The sequence below is a fragment of the Hesperophylax consimilis genome, chromosome 17, assembly GCF_061612785.1.
Source record: "Hesperophylax consimilis isolate HC1 chromosome 17, BYU_Hcon_1.0, whole genome shotgun sequence".
NCBI classification, from domain to species: domain Eukaryota; kingdom Metazoa; phylum Arthropoda; class Insecta; order Trichoptera; family Limnephilidae; genus Hesperophylax; species Hesperophylax consimilis.
The window spans coordinates 6,011,522-6,029,381 of record NC_142852.1 but is presented as its reverse complement, the minus strand read 5'-3'; the positions used below and the strand labels follow the sequence as shown (position 1 = coordinate 6,029,381).

The 17,860-nt window shown below is 34.3% G+C and overlaps 1 protein-coding gene and 1 long non-coding RNA gene across 2 annotated transcripts; one reads left to right on the top strand and one right to left on the bottom strand.

Annotated features, from left to right (window-relative positions):
• Positions 1–955: 955 nt before the first annotated feature.
• On the top strand, positions 956–5,155 carry LOC149415851 (uncharacterized). The gene is made up of 4 exons (XR_016303589.1): positions 956–1,126; positions 2,645–2,798; positions 3,063–3,214; positions 3,294–5,155. It is a non-coding gene; the product is annotated as an uncharacterized LOC149415851 (long non-coding RNA).
• A 6,654-nt stretch (positions 5,156–11,809) lies between these two features.
• LOC149415850 (uncharacterized) lies at positions 11,810–16,486 on the bottom strand. Its single transcript, XM_089641810.1, has 4 exons — positions 16,158–16,486; positions 13,117–13,220; positions 12,642–12,794; positions 11,810–12,562 (listed from the first exon to the last, which is right to left on the bottom strand). Exons 1-4 carry the CDS (start codon positions 16,303–16,305, stop codon positions 12,554–12,556), a joined length of 414 nt encoding a protein of 137 aa, XP_089497936.1. The 5' UTR covers positions 16,306–16,486; the 3' UTR covers positions 11,810–12,553.
• Positions 16,487–17,860: the final 1,374 nt, after the last annotated feature.

Genomic DNA, 17,860 nt, shown 5'->3' with positions numbered 1-17,860 from the left:
GAAGTACCTTTTTATGGATTTGTATTTCGAAGTTTTCGATTAAAATAATCACAATTTCAAAAATATACGGAATACTTGGTTGTACCGATATTTATTAAAAGCCGGTCGAATATACCGATTGTGTCATTTGGTATAGAGATGTAGATGAAGACGGCATCAGATTACTTTAATAATAATAATAATATTTAGATGATTTGTATAGCGCCGTTTTTGCGCAAAATCACCCCAAGGGCGCTAAATAAATATTTAATACATTTATACAATGATCTTTGTTATTACTAACTATATATGAAGATAATATACAGTACCGTACTCACCTGGTAGGTCACTTGGGATCAACACTTAATTAACATAAATAAATTCTTTATCAGCGAAATTTAGAAACAGGATTCAGGACATTATTGGGCATTTGGATATAATTGGACTTTCTGTCGGAAATGGTAAATATATTTTAAGGGTACGACAGCTTAAAAATGTAAGTTTTTAGTTTAGACCTGAATTCTCCTGGACTTGTTATAGATCTTAGTTCCGGAGGGAGATGCTAAGAAAGCGCGATCACCAAACTTAGTATATGGCTTGCGCTTAGGTTCCATCAGTCTGCCTACAGCTGCTGATGTTGCTGATCTAAGAATTGACTGCCTCAGACCAGTGTTTTACGGGACGCATAGATGGATACACGGACGCATAGAGATGTAGGGTGGGGCCATTTCATTGATGGATTTAATCTTACTATTGATGACGATTCTGTCAACCGTTTTTAATTGTCTTAAATTAAATGTCTACTCAGTCAAAATTAAAACCTCTATTCCAATTATTTACTAACACTTATTATTTGTTTATACAAAATATTCTAACCTACATAAAATTTTCATAGGTCATCAAATAAGAGTTGCGTTATTGATACAACATTCTTTTTCCTGCAGTTTCAGGTGTATTTTTGGGATTAAACCTATTCCATAACCGTAACACAGTCTTGCCATGGATCTACTAAATCCAGAGAGTGTTTCCATCAAGATGGAACCAGGGCCCCAGGAAGAAGACGGAGGTGAAATGCTGAGTATGGATTGTGGCCTCCCAGATGTAAAGAAGGAATGTTTACAGTACGCGGAGTGTACTCTCACAGCCAGTAAGTTGCATTGCGTAAAAATGTAGAATAAAAAAAAGTTATATTCAAAATCCATTTACAGGTCAGATATTTGCTGATTGTTTCCCAGTAACGGTGTGATTTTTCAGTTTTGCATTTATTAATATTTTATTTTCTTTGCAATCTGACGATTTTAAGTAAAACAATAAATTGTTCAATACGATCTATTGTTTAACGAATACGTTATAAAATAACAATAACAGAATGTGATCCGTGGTTAATTTAGAAATAAATAAATAAACTTGAATTTACTTTGAAAATGTTGGTCTCCCGTTAATAATCACTCACATTGATGGAAAGGTTTATCGTAAAAATTTATTAATATAGGTCATAAATGTACTTTTTCACATAATGTTAAATCGTGGAAACTATTTTTTTCACCGAATATAAGTAAACAAATGTTTTTTTAGACTGTAAAATAAATCTTCCCTTTTAAACACACGGAATTGAAGAGGGTGACCACACATTAGTTTGGAAGGGCCAAGACAGCTATATCAATTAATATTTTTGAATCGTGTGATATATTTTAAAACATTTTGTAAGGCTTAAGACAACTTCGCAGTCACTGAACCAATGAGTAGTCTGTACTCGTTTCTTTGAATGTTGCAAACATTACACCGCCGGTACGATGTTTGTCTCTTTGAGTTAAATAATATAAATAATAAAGTTCACATATCAAAGCATGACGAATTCTTTAAAATCTGAATGTTTATAAACATAAAATAACATCGAATTGTAAACAATCTCCGGTTACTGGTGCCCTAAAACTTGATCAAGATAATGGGTTCCCTGTGGTGTAAACAAACACACATCAAATGCGTGTGGCGACAAGCGACCGCGACGTGACCAATAAACAGGCAAGCTCAAACACAACTGCTGTGTGGCATATCTTTCGTTAAGAGATTCCCGTGAGATACTAGTTACAAAAACAGCTTGTAAGTTTAAAACCCTTAAGTAAAAGTGTTGACAAAGCATCAGGTAAATGGAAAATCCTTTTACTTTGGTCTTCAATCAGCAAATAAGAGTTACACATAAAGTCATCCACACTCCTGGCCTGCGAATGTAGCCAGCCGTCCACTAGGCCAGAATTCTCCAGCCGCACAATAGTCGTTAGTAAGTTTGTTCACACAGTCTTATTTTGAGGTACTTTGGTATTTACCTCATTATGTATTTTTACAGGAAACTGCCAAAATACAACAAAAATTCAACTAACGTTATTTTGGGATATAATAAAAGCTGCATTAAAAACAGATTAAATATCGATTAAAACATTATTTCTCTAGATTTGTAAAACTCCGTACAGAGTAAGCTCAAGAGTAGCTAGTACTTCCTTCCTGAAGCGGATATCGGGGTTCTTTGTTATTTCCTAAATTAAGCTGTTTGCCTATTATCCAAATTCCCGCCTCTGCAGGGTAAATCAATGGGATCTTCAATCATTCACTCTTTCGGGGAGGGATGACTGTTATTTCTGATGTACGTATTGTTGTTTGGTTTTACTAGGTGACGTAAAAGTGGAGACTTACCTGCAATGTAGAACCAAGACCACGAGAAGAAGATCGAGAGGGAATTCACTATAATATGGAAACTCACAAAGAACTTACGGATGTTAAAAAAGAATGCCTAAAACACGTTCAAAGAATTATCCAGACAACAGGTAAATAACGAATCGTGCTATCTTTTTTTTCGTTTTTGTGAATGGTGCTAAGATTTACCTATTCGTTAACTTTTTAAGATTCATTTACAGATCTAACGACACATCCTGAAAAACTATTATCTTGTCCCCATTGTAACTTAATCAAAATCTCTCGGAGAGGGCGATCGTAACAATTCAAAATGTATTTAGTAAATTTATTCGAGTTGTATTGTTCTTCTTGGAATACAAATGATCGCTGTCACTACTGTTGTTTTGTTTTCCCAGGTAGTACTAATGTGGAGACTGTTACCATCAAGAAGGAAACAGGAACCCGAGAAGCAGATGAAGGGGAAATTCCTTCTATGGAAATTGAATAGACCTGCCAGATATTAAAAATGAATGCCTTAAACGCCCTCAAAGAATTACTTACACAACAGGTATTCGTGCTTTTTATTTAATTCATTTTTATGAACCAACGGTACTTTCAATTATACCTTTATTCGTTATCTTTTGCAGACACATTGACCGATTTGAAGACACATTCTGGGGAAAAACCATTCTTCTGTCCCCATTGTAACTACGCCTGCTCTTATAAATCTAAGTTGGAAGGTCACTTGCGCACGCATACTGGAGAAAAACCTTTTTCATGTTCTGAGTGCAACTATTCATGTTCTCAAAAGGGATATTTAAGGATTCACATGATGACCCACAGTAAAGAAAAACCTTTTTCATGTTCTGAGTGCAACTATTCATGTTCTTATAAGAGTAATTTGATAAGACACGTGTTTATCCACATTGGAGAAAAAACCTTTTCATGTTCCGTCTGCAATTATTCATGTTCTCAAAAGGGATCTTTAAGGAGTCACATGATGACCCACAGTAAAGAAAAACCTTTTTCATGTTCCGAGTGCAACTATTCATGTTTTCATAAGACTTATTTGACAAATCACATGCTTACCCACAGTGGAGAAAAACCTTTTATATGTTCCGTCTGCAACTATTCATGTTCTCGAAAGAGAGCTTTGACGATGACTCACAGTGGAGAAAAACCTTTTTCATGTTCTGAGTGCAACTATTCATGTTCTCAAAGAGGTAATTTGACGAAACACATGCTGACTCACAGTGGAAAAAAAACGTTTTTCATGTTCCGAGTGCAAGTATTCATGTTCTCAAAGATGTAATTGGACGAGACACATGCTGACTCACAGTGGAGAAAAGCCTTTTTCATGTTCTGAGTGCAACTATTCATGTTCTCGAAGGGATTATTTGAAGATACACATGCTGACTCACAGTGGAGAAAAACCTTTTTCATGTTCCCTGTGCAACTATGCGTGTTATCAAAAGTCGCAACTAAAGATCCACATGCTGACTCCTCACAGTGGGGAAAAACCTTTTAAGTGTTCCGTATGCAACTATGCATGTTATCGAAAGAGCGACCTAACGAGCCACATGCTGACTCACAGTGGAGAAAAACCTTTTTCATGTTCCGTGTGCAAATATGCAAGTTGTCAAAAGGGTCAGCTGCAGACACACATGCTGACTCGCAGTGGAGAAAAACCTTTTTCATGTTCCCTGTTCAACTATGCTTGTTATCGAAAGGGTCAACTTAAGATCCACATGCTGACTCACAGTCGAGAAAAACCTTTTTTATGTTCCTTTTGCAACTATGCATGTTATCACAAGAGCAACCTAACGAACCACATGCTGACTCACAGTGGAGGAAAACATTTTTCATGTTCCGTGTGAAAATTTTCATCTTAGCGAAACGCCCATCTAAAGACCCACTTGCTGACATAGTGGCGAAAAACCTGTTTTATTTTCCATAAGTCCACATATTAATGTTTTAAAATGCAATCTGAAGCGCAAGCTGAATCACTGCGGAGAAAAACTTTTTCTTGTTCCATGTTCGTCTATGGATCTCAAAAAGCCACATGCTGACTCACAGTGGCGACACATCTTTTTCATTTTCCAAGTGCACATATTTAGTTTCTAGGTTATCTTACCTCTATATAAGATATATATTGGACATTAGATGGATCAAATGCTGACTCACAGCGGAGAAAAACAATTTTTTTTTGTTCCGAGTGCAACAATGCAAGTTATCAACAGTGTTCCTTGAAGTGAAACTTGCTGACTCACAGCTAAAAAAACACTTTTTCGTTTTCTGGCTGCAATTATTCATGTTCTCAAAAGAGAGATTTGAAAAAATACCTGCACACTTACAGTGAAGACTAGTTTTTTTCATGTGCAATTATGCATTTTCTCGAAGAGACTCTTTGACTGGCCCCTATTTTTGTTCCTTGTGTTAACATTTATCTTCACGAAAACTATTTACACAATAAATTTTAGTTATAGATATGATATGTTTCACCAGAGAGTTTCCAGTATATAAAATATGTATCATTTGTAATGTTCAATATATATATATTACCTTTCGATTTTTTTTAAATTTGTTCTGGATCGAATTGTAAAGGATTTGATTATTTTTTAGAACATAAATGTACGAAGTATGTGTGAAAAAGATATTTATGTCATATCTACTACTTAACGAATATCAAAATATATATGAATATGTGTACAATAATGAATTTAACTATTTATTAAAATAATATTATTACACTTCTTAATTGTCTGTCAAAACTATAAAATTTTAGGAGCAGCTATTAGTGCGTTCCAGAATATTTTCTTTTTTATTTACCCTGCGGAGATCGCACCTTGTACCTGCGAGAATTATTTGGTAAACTCAGCCGCTAGGTTCTTCAACTGCTCGAGAACTTACTACCTGGGCAGACAGGAAAAAGTTCCATTAATTTGACTGATGACGATTTTTCTCTCAGATATTTTAAAATGTTAGTATTTTTCTCCGTACATAACAGAACCGACAAAATTTAACTTTTGATTTTTTTTTAAACTTTTTACTAATTGAAAATTGTTGTCCAAATGCCTTCATGCGATCATGCATTTTGTTACGTGCTTAAAGCAGATAAAGCGTTATAATGCCGTTAAAGCGTTATCAAAAAATTCGTAAATTTTTACACTTTGACAATAGTTGTTAAAAGATTATTCTGGTAAAATCTATTGCCAATTGTAGAGAAAATTAGGAGCATTTATAGCATGAATTAAAAATCGAACAAGTTGGGTTTGTAAGGGCTGCAATGCCAATGATCTATGATTTTAATCGAAAAAAATTTAAACTCTTTCATTAAAAAAAAGTTGAAATATTTATGTTTTTATAATTATTAGTAGTAAATACAGATAATACTTATTCGTTACAATTTTTAATTTGAATCTTTTTGGAAATCAGTATAAATTTCTTTGTAATTATGTATGTAAGTAGATGCAATTTATACTGATTTCCAAAAAGCTTTTGATAAAGTTAATCACTCCATCTTATTAAAAAAACTTGAACAAATAGGAATACATGGAGTTCTACTTCGCTGGGTGAAATCATATTTGTAACAGAACTCAATTAGTTCTTATTAATGGATACAAATCATCCCCTATAAATGTAACTTCGGTGTACCACAGGGTTCAAATCTTGGCCCCCTGCTTTTTCTTATATTCATAAATGACCTTGGCTCGAAATTAAATTGTGATTATGCTTTTTTCACCGATGATCTTAAAATTTTCCGTAAAATCAAGTCTGTTTCCGATCATCAACTGCTTCAAAACGACCTCGACACACTTAATAACTGGTGTACTGTCAATGATATGCACTTAAATGTTGAAAAATGTTACATTTTAAACTTCACTAGAAATAGAATTATAAAGGATTTTTCCTATGTTATTAATAATATTATTCTCAAAAAGGGGTCTGTCTGTAACAGGTGTTTTTTTTTAAATTTTTTTCCATTAATTTATTTGACGTAAACAAATTAAATTTGTCACAATAACTTTAGTAAATAAGCTCGGTAAGTATTGGCACACTCAAGATAAGTCACCAAACAGAAAAATAATTTTAAAAAAACATCGATAACTCGGGACATGACAACACTAGTGGACTAGTGTATCGATATTTCGTCTTTAAATAACTTCTGCATTCTAACAAATCGAAAATAATTATTTTATTTAAAAAAATACTTCGTTTAACCTTTGCCGTTGATACATATGTTTAAAAATTATGGGGAAAAAAATAACTCTGTTAAAAGCCCTATAATTGCTTCCCCTTACACCTCCCAGTCTGAAGAATCGGACTCCGACGCTGATGAGATTGAAGCCGAAAATAACCCTGACCTGAGTCATGTATCAGGACATAAAATATTATCCGGGACTCAAATTGCCCTAAAAGCCTTACAGGACGCATTGGCTGAAAAGCCATCCAAAGTGTCTAAAGAGCAGCAGCTCAAAGTATCGAGAAACGTGACAAATGTTCTCGGTTCTGTTGCCCAACTTTTGCTGGAGAAGAAAGAGCTTAGAGGAGACCTTAATTCGGCCCTAGCTAATATCAAGGTCTTGCAGGCCGAGAAAACAATGGCCGAAAATTATACAAAACAGCTGCTGGACAAAATTCAACAGCTTGAGTCAGATCTGGGTCCAGTAATGCGTCGTGTGGCTGATGCAACAGAGGCTAGCCTTTCATTTGCTGAAGTTACAAAGAAAAAACTCCCAGTGCCTCCACCACTCACTCGTACCAGTATCAATATAGGGAAACCAAGACCATCTGTATGTTTTTTTCCCAAACTACCGGGGGTCGATGATAGCGATGGGAATAAAAAAATTATTAAGGACATCGTTAAGCCATCGCAATTAGGAGTGAGGATAACGGGAGTAAAAAACATAAAAACCAAAGGAGTCATTATCCACACTGCCAGCAGCCAGGAACAAGAAAGGCTTTTAAATGATCCTGTTATATCCAGCTCTGACTTGCTGAGTGCCCGTCTTCCAGTTAGGAGGCAGCCAAGGTTAATATTTTTTAACGTGCCCCGTGAACTATCGGATGAGAAATTTTTAGAGAATGCCCTCTCTGGAATCTCTGAAGGTGACAACTTTAAAGAGTGTGCATCCAAGTGCAAACTTAGTCATATGGCTGGAGCTCGAACCGGACCGTCTTGCCACAGAGTGTACTCGGTGCCCGCTAACATTCGTCATGCATTGGTGCAACAAGGTCGTGTATTCGTGGACTGGACCGTTTGCGGTGTGCGTGACTTTATAGGACTTATAGTGTGTCTGAACTGTCAAATGGTTGGACATTCTCACAAGTACTTCAAAGATACAAAGAGACGCTCTCACTGCGGTGTAGAAGGACACGCGCGCGAGGCCTGCCCCGCTGCTGCTGCAGCACCCAGTTGCGCTACATGCGCACGTTTCGGAAAGCCTGCAGCTTCCCGGGCCCACCCCACTGGAGATAAGGACTGCCCGGCGTACAAAGCGGCTTTATTGAAGGATCTCTCCACCATCGACTAGGGCGTTTAATCATACGGAAAAAGATGGCGAGGCAGTTGCTGTTGATGCATTAAATATATTATATCAAAACGTGAGGGGTATTCGAACAAAGACCGTAAGTGTGCGCAATGAAATTTTAATCAATAATTATGACATTATTTGTTTTTCTGAAACATGGCTGAACTCAACAGTGTTTAGTGAAGAACTGTTTGATGACAGATATATAGTATTTAGGAGAGATCGTGAGTCAACCAAATCTGCGTCTAAAGAAGGTGGTGGAGTTCTAGCCGCCGTTTCTAAAAAACTTCTTGTGTCCAGAAAAACGGAATGGGAGAGTGACAATGAAGATTTGTGGCTCTTAATTAAGTCTCGTTCCAACTCGCTCATCTTTATTTGCATCCTCTATATTCCTCCTAGTGTAACTGTAGACAATTATTGTAATCAGATTGAAAAATTACAAGATCTGTATTTAAAGTATTCAATTTCCAATTCACAGTTCATTATTATTGGTGATTTTAATTTGCCCGAAATAAAATGGTTACCTGACAATTCATTTAAAAATAATGTACTTTCACCTTCTCATTATAAAAGCATGAAAGCACGCAGTCTTGTCAACCTTTCATCTATACGTCATATAAACGGCAAAGGTTAAACGAAGTATTTTTTTTAAATAAAATAATTATTTTCGATTTGTTAGAATGCAGAAGTTATTTAAAGACGAAATATCGATACACTAGTCCACTAGTGTTGTCATGTCCCGAGTTATCGATGTTTTTTTAAAATTATTTTTCTGTTTGGTGACTTATCTTGAGTGTGCCAATACTTACCGAGCTTATTTACTAAAGTTATTGTGACAAATTTAATTTGTTTACGTCAAATAAATTAATGGAAAAAAATTTAAAAAAAAACACCTGTTACAGACAGACCCCTTTTTGAGAATAATATTATTAATAACATAGGAAAAATCCTTTATAATTCTATTTCTAGTGAAGTTTAAAATGTAACATTTTTCAACATTTAAGTGCATATCATTGACAGTACACTAGTTATTAAGTGTGTCGATGTCGTTTTGAAGCAGTTGATGATCGGAAACAGACTTGATTTTACGGAAAATTTTAAGATCATCGGCGAAAAAAGCATAATCACAATTTAATTTCGAGCCAAGGTCATTTATGAATATAAGAAAAAGCAGGGGGCCAAGATTTGAACCCTGTGGTACACCGAAGTTACATTTATAGGGGATGATTTGTATCCATTAATAAGAACTAATTGAGTTCTGTTATACAAATATGATTTCACCCAGCGAAGTAGAACTCCATGTATTCCTATTTGTTCAAGTTTTTTTAATAAGATGGAGTGATTAACTTTATCAAAAGCTTTTTGGAAATCAGTATAAATTGCATCTACTTACATACATAATTACAAAGAAATTTATACTGATTTCCAAAAAGATTCAAATTAAAAATTGTAACGAATAAGTAGTATCTGTATTTACTACTAATAATTATAAAAACATAAATATTTCAACTTTTTTTTAATGAAAGAGTTTAAATTTTTTTCGATTAAAATCATAGATCATTGGCATTGCAGCCCTTACAAACCCAACTTGTTCGATTTTTAATTCATGCTATAAATGCTCCTAATTTTCTCTACAATTGGCAATAGATTTTACCAGAATAATCTTTTAACAACTATTGTCAAAGTGTAAAAATTTACGAATTTTTTGATAACGCTTTAACGGCATTATAACGCTTTATCTGCTTTAAGCACGTAACAAAATGCATGATCGCATGAAGGCATTTGGACAACAATTTTCAATTAGTAAAAAATTTTAAAAAAAAATCAAAAGTTAAATTTTGTCGGTTCTGTTATGTACGGAGAAAAATACTAACATTTTAAAATATCTGAGAGAAAAATCGTCATCAGTCAAATTAATGGAACTTTTTCCTGTCTGCCCAGGTAGTAAGTTCTCGAGCAGTTGAAGTACCTAGCGGCTGAGTTTACCAAATAATTCTCGCAGGTACAAGGTGCGATCTCCGCAGGGTAAATAAAAAAGAAAATATTCTGGAACGCACTAATAGCTGCTCCTACAAATTTATAGTTTTGACAGACAATTAAGAAGTGTAATAATATTATTTTAATAAATAGTTAAATTCATTATTGTACACATATTCATATATATTTTGATATTTGTCTAAGTAGTAGATATGACATTAATATCTTTTTCACACATACTTCGTACATTTATGTTCTAAAAAATAATCAAATCCTTTACAATTCGATCCAGAACAAATTTAAAAAAAATCGAAAGGTAATATATATATTGAACATTACAAATGATACATATTTTATATACTGGAAACTCTCTGGTGAAACATATCATATCTATAACCAAAATTTATTGTGTAAATAGTTTTCGTGAAGATGAATGTTAACAGAAGGAACAAAAATAGGGGCCAGTCAAAGAGTCTCTTCGAGAAAATGCATAATTGCATATGAAAAAAACTAGTCTTCACTGTAAGTGTGCAGGTATTTTTTCAAATCTCTCTTTTGAGAACATGAATAATTGCAGCCAGAAAACCTAAAAGTGTTTTTTTAGCTGTGAGTCAGCAAGTTTCACATCAAGGAACACTGTTGATAACTTGCATTGTTGCACTCGGAACAAAAAAAAATTGTTTTTCTCCGCTGTGAGTCAGCATTTGATCCATCTAATGTCCAATATATATCTTATATAGAGGTAAGATAACCTAGAAACTAAATATGTGCACTTGGAAAATGAAAAAGATGTGTCGCCACTGTGAGTCAGCATGTGGCTTTTTGAGAACATCCATAGACGAACATGGAACAAGAAAAAGTTTTTCTCCGCAGTGAATCAGCTTGCGCCTCAGATTGCATTTTAAAACATTAATATGTGGACTTATGGAAAATAAAACAGGTTTTTCGCCACTATGTCAGCAAGTGGGTCTTTAGATGGGCGTTTCGCTAAGATGAAAATTTTCACACGGAACATGAAAAATGTTTTCTTCCACTGTGAGTCAGCATGTGGTTCGTTAGGTTGCTCTTGTGATAACATGCATAGTTGCAAAAGGAACATAAAAAAAGTTTTTCTCGACTGTGAGTCAGCATGTGGATCTTAAGTTGACCCTTTCGATAACAAGCATAGTTGCACAGGAAACATGAAAAAGGTTTTTCTCCACTGCGAGTCAGCATGTGTGTCTTCAGCTGACCCTTTTGACAACTTGCATATTTGCACATAGAACATGAAAAAGGTTTTTCTCCACTGTGAGTCAGCATGTGGCTCGTTAGGTCGCTCTTTCGATAACATGCATAGTTGCATACGGAACACTTAAAAGGTTTTTCCCCACTGTGAGGAGTCAGCATGTGGATCTTTAGTTGCCACTTTTGATAACATGCATAGTTGCACAGGGAACATGAAAAAGGTTTTTCTCCACTGTGAGTCAGCATGTGTGCCTTCAGGTTACCCTGTTGACAACATGCATAGTCGCACTCTGAACATGAAAAAGGTTTTTCTCCACTGTGAGTCAGCATGTGTGCCTTCAGGTTACCCTGTTGACAACATGCATAGTCGCACTCTGAACATGAAAAAGGTTTTTCTCCACTGTGAGTCAGCATGTGTATCTTCAAATAATCCCTTCGAGAACATGAATAGTTGCACTCAGAACATGAAAAAGGCTTTTCTCCACTGTGAGTCAGCATGTGTCTCGTCCAATTACATCTTTGAGAACATGAATACTTGCACTCGGAACATGAAAAACGTTTTTTTCCACTGTGAGTCAGCATGTGTTTCGTCAAATTACCTCTTTGAGAACATGAATAGTTGCACTCAGAACATGAAAAAGGTTTTTCTCCACTGTGAGTCAGCATGTGTATCGTCAAAGCTCTCTTTCGAGAACATGAATAGTTGCAGACGGAACATATAAAAGGTTTTTCTCCACTGTGGGTAAGCATGTGATTTGTCAAATAAGTCTTATGAAAACATGAATAGTTGCACTCGGAACATGAAAAAGGTTTTTCTTTACTGTGGGTCATCATGTGACTCCTTAAAGATCCCTTTTGAGAACATGAATAATTGCAGACGGAACATGAAAAGGTTTTTTCTCCACTGTGGATAAACACGTGTCTTATCAAATTACTCTTATAAGAACATGAATAGTTGCACTCAGAACATGAAAAAGGTTTTTCTTTACTGTGGGTCATCATGTGAATCCTTAAATATCCCTTTTGAGAACATGAATAGTTGCACTCAGAACATGAAAAAGGTTTTTTTCCAGTATGCGTGTGCAAGTGACCTTCCAACTTAGATTTATAAGAGCAGGCGTAGTTACAATGGGGACAGAAGAATGGTTTTTCCCCAGAATGTGTCTTCAAATCGGTCAATGTGTCTGCAAAAGATAACGAATAAAGGTATAATTGAAAGTACCGTTGGTTCATAAAAATGAATTAAATAAAAAGCACGAATACCTGTTGTGTAAGTAATTCTTTGAGGGCGTTTAAGGCATTCATTTTTAATATCCGGCAGGTATATTTCAATTTCCATAGAAGGAATTTCCCCTTCATCTGCTTCTCGGGTTCCTGGTTCCTCCTTGATGGCAACAGTCTCCACATTAGTACTACCTGGGAAAACAAAACAACAGTAGTGACAGTGATCATTTGCATTCCAAGACGAACAATACAACTCGAATAAATTTACAAAATACATTTTGAATTGTTACGATCGCCCTCTCCGAGAGATTTTGATTAAGTTACAATGGGGACAAGATAATAGTTTTTCAGGATTTGTCGTTAGATCTGTAAATGAATCTGAAAAAGTTAACGAATAGGTAAATCTCTAAGCTTAAGCACCGTTCACAAAAACGAAAAAAAAAAATAGCACGATTCGTTATTTACCTGTTGTCTGGGTAATTCTTTGAACGTGTTTTAGGCATTCTTTTTTAACATCCGTAAGTTCTTTGTGAGTTTCCACATAGGGAATTCCCTCTCCACCTTCTTCACGTGGTCTTGGTTCTACATTGCAGGTAACAGTCTCCACTTTTACGTCACCTAGTAAAACCAAACAACAATACGTACATCAGAAATAACAGTCACCGAAAGAGTGAATGATAAAATCTTTTCTTATTTAAAAAAGTGCATGATTGAAGATACAATTGATTTACCCTGCCGAGGCGGGAATTTGGATAATAGGCAAACAGCTTAATTTAGGAAAAAACAAAGACCCCCGATGTCCGCTTCAGGAAGGAAGTACTAGCTACTCTTGAGCTTATTCTGTACTTACGGAGTTTTATAAATCTAGAGAAATAATGTTTTAATAGATATTTGATGTGTTTTTAATGCATCTTACATTATATCCCAAAATAACGTAAGTTGAATTTTTGTTGTATTTTGACAGTTTCCTGTAAAAATACATAATGAGGTAAAAACCAAAGTACCTCCAGATAAGACTGTGTGAACAAACGTTATTAACGCCTACTGTGCGGCTGGAGAATTCTAGCCTAGTGGACGGCTGGCTACATTCGCAGGCCAGGAGCGTGGATGACTTTATGTGTAACTCTTATTTGCTGATTGAAGACCAAAGTAAAAGGATTTTCCATTTACCTGATGCTTTGTCAACACTTACTCGAGGGTTTTAAACTTTACTTTTTTATATTAACTCCACACAGGAGGCCCTGAAGAAAATGTGTTTTTGGTTTTTGTTCAAAAACAAGCTGTTTTTGTAACAAGTATCTCACAGAAATCTCTTAAAGAAAGATATGCCACACAGCAGTTGCGTTTGAGCTTGTCTGTGTATTGGTCACGTCGCGGTCACTTGTCGCTACACGCATTTGATGTGTGTTTGTTTACACCACAGGGAACCCATTATCTTGATCTAGTTTTAGGGCGCCAGTAACCGGAGATTGTTTACAATTCGATTTTATTTTATGTTTATAAACATTCAGATTTTAATGAATTCGTCATGCTTTGTTATGCGAACTTTATTATTCATATTATTGTTTTTAACTCAAAGAGACAAAAATCGTACCGGCGGTGTAATGTTTGCAACATCCAAAGAAACGACTACTCATTGGTTCAGTAACTGCGAAGTTGCCTTATGCCTTACAAAATGTTTTAAAATATATCACACGATTCAAAAATATTAATTGATATAGCTGTCTTGGTCCTTCCAAACTAATGTGTGGTCACCCTCTTCAATTCCGTGTGGTGAGTGTGTGTTTAAGTGATATAGCTGTCTTGGTCCTTCCAAACTAATGTGTGGTCACCCTCTTCAATTCCATGTGGTGAGTGTGTGTTTAAGTGATATAGCTGTCTTGGCCCTTCCAAACAAATGTGTGGTCACCCTCTTCAATTCCGTGTGGTGAGTGTGTGTTTAAGTGATATAGCTGTCTTGGTCCTTCCAAACTAATGTGTGGTCACCCTCTTCAATTCCATGTGGTGAGTGTGTGTTTAAGTGATATAGCTGTCTTGGCCCTTCCAAACTAATGTGTGGTCACTCTCTTCAATTTCGTGTAGTGAGTGTGTGTTTAAAAGGGAAAATTTATTTTACAGTCTAAAAAAAACATTTGTTTACCTATATTCGGTGAAAAAAAAAAGTTTCCACGATTTAACATTATGTGGAAAAGTACATTTATGACCAACATTAATTAATTTTTACGATAAACCTTTCCATTAATGTGAGTGATTAAAAAGGGGAGACAAACATTTTCGAAGTAAATTCAAATTTAGTTCTAAATTAACCACGGATCACATTCTGTTATTGTTATTTTATAAATATTTGGGTGTAATAATTGACAATAAACTACGATGGGAAGATCACGTAATAAATGTTACAAACCGTATACGGAAACTGGCATATATCTTCAGGTCATTACGAAATATTCTAAATAAAAATACACTAAAAACGGTATACTTTTCTTTATGCCAATCAATTATATCTTACGGTATAGTAGTCTGGGGAGGATGCTCTAACACGATATTAGATCCATTAATTAAAGCTCAAAAATTAAAGTACACTATATTCACCCCACGAAGGACTTATTTAACGACTTCAAAGTACTCAACATAAAATCCTTATACGTCAAAAACATATCCTCCTACTATAAATTCAAACATACGAAAAATAATATTTTTGAATCGACCCATAATACAAGATATTCCAACAAATCCAATTATACTATTCCCCCAATAAAAACCTCAATGGCACAAAGACAATTTAACTTTCTTGCTCTAAAAATATTCAATAATTTAACGTTAGAAATAAAATCAATAGCCAAATACGACAGTTTCAGGAAAGCGCTCGGGGATTTTTTGATGTGTGATTGTTATAGTGTTAGTAGCCTATTCCAAGTACTCAGATAGAGGTGTATATATTGTTTATATGCGTGAGGATGCGTCATATGGGTGTATATATACATGTGTTGTTATATGTATATAGGTATGTCTGCTGCTATATATACATGAGTGCTTGCATGCACACATATTAAAAAATATATATATATATACATAATTATGTACATTTTTACAATCTAATGCTAATTTACTTCTTTCTCCTTTCTAATTTCTATCTTATTTTTTTTATTACAATTTTTCCAAAATTTTAGCTTCATCTATAGTTACTAATTTCATATGTTTACACTAGATTTCATATTTCATACAAAGTAATTACACTCAATTAGTCACCATGAAACAGGCAGCCGCCTAGTATGGTGATTCATTATATCTACTTTATGTAAATTTCAAAACAATGTAACATGTATAAAATAAATAAAATAAATAAATAACTTATTCGTTAAACAATTGATCGTATTGCACAATTTTTCGGTTTACTTTAAATCGTCAGATTGCAAAGAAAATGAAATATTAATAAATGCAAAACTGAAAAATCACACCGTTACTGGGAAACAATCAGCAAATATCTGACCTGTAAATGGATTTTGAATACAACTTTTTTTTATTCTACATTTTTACATATGCAATGCAACTTACTGGCTGTGAGAGTACACTCCGCGTACTGTAAACATTCCTTCTTTACATCTGGGAGGCCACAATCCATACTCGGCATTTCACCTCCGTCTTCTTCCTGGGGCCCTGGTTCCATCTTGATGGAAACACTCTCTGGATTTAGTAGATCCATGGCGAGACTGTGTTACGGTTATGGAATAGGTTTAATCCCAAAAATACACCTGAAACTGCAGGAAAAAGAATGTTGTATCAACAACGCAACTCTTATTTGATGACCTTTGAAAATTTTATGTAGGTAAGAATATTCTGTATAAACAAATAATAATTGTTAGTAAATAAGTTTGGTGATCGCGCTTTCGGAGTATCTCCATCCGGAACTAAGATCCATAACAAGTCCAACAGAATTCAGGTCTAAACTAAAAACTTACATTTTTAAGCTGCCGTACCCTTAAAATATATTTACCATTCCCGATAGAAAGTCCAATCATATCCAAATGCCCAATAATGTCATAAATCCTGTATCTAAATTTTGCTGATAAAAAATTTATTAATGTTATTTAAGTGTTAATCTTAAGTGACCTACCAGGCAAGTATGGTACTGTATATTATCTTCATATATAGTTAGTAATAACATAGATCATTTTATAAATGTATTATATTTTTTTTTTTTTTTTTTTTTTTTTTTTTTTTTTTTTTTTTTCACTTGTAGCAAACACTTTGTGGGTATACATAATTATAATAATTAAAATAAAATAACTTTGTTTAAATACCACTTTATTGTATATATTTATAACCAACCGGTTTCAGTTCAGCCCACAAAGTGTTTGCTACAAGTGAAAAATTAATATCGGCGAGTACGGCCAAACAAGCAATTATGTATATAAAAAATATTCAATTAAATACAGAATTATGTGTATCAATATCAACTTTTATAAACAGTGTATTAAAATGAAAGTGTTCCCCAATTATTTGACTTCAAGTTTTAACAATAATTTACCAGTGTCCTCTTCAATTCATAAAGCTAAAATGGCGTGGTTAAAAGAAGATTTAATTAATGCATATAAACAAAGAAATAACATTAAATTAAAAGTCAAAATTTTACATATTGAATTAGTGCATAATCTCCACCCAGTTGAATGGGATCTCTTTGACGATAAAATTAGGAATTATGTTTCAATAGAATCATTCAAAAAACGTTTAATCTTGGAAAAAAAACTAAAAAATCTCTGTAATTCTAAAACTAGTGATAACCAACCACCATCTTCACAACATACATTTTATGATCGGGTACAAAATTTATCTTCTGTACAGTTTACCCCAAAAGAGATTACATTACTCTCAAAAGGTTTAAAACACAACCTTCACTATACTAAAAATAATGTTAACAGTGCGATTAAAAATGTAGCAGTGGACATGCAGACAGCCTTACAATTCTTTCCAACTACATACCAATATAAGAGTGCTGAAATTCTTCAAGATTTAATCCCTAAATATATTCCAAAGTTTTATCCAGAAAATCAACAAGCAAACAACATTCGTAAAAAGTTAACTAATGAAAATTTAGTTTTAACAAAAGCCGACAAAGGCAATACAATAATAATAATGAACCGTTCGGAATACAACTCTAAAGTGCACAACTTCATCAGTAATGACAATTTCGAAACTCTACGAACTGACCCTACTAATAAGTTTCAACAACACATCAAAAACGCATTAAAAGTTTGTAA

Coding starts and splice junctions, on each gene's coding strand:
- LOC149415850 (XM_089641810.1), bottom strand. CDS start 16,305: ATGGATCTACTAAATCCAGAGAGTGTTTCCATCAAGATGGAACCAGGG. Junction 13,221..16,157: donor GGAGTGTACTCTCACAGCCA/GTAAGTTGCATT, acceptor TGGTTTTACTAG/GTGACGTAAAAGTGGAGACT. Junction 12,795..13,116: donor CTCACAAAGAACTTACGGAT/GTTAAAAAAGAA, acceptor TTGTTTTCCCAG/GTAGTACTAATGTGGAGACT.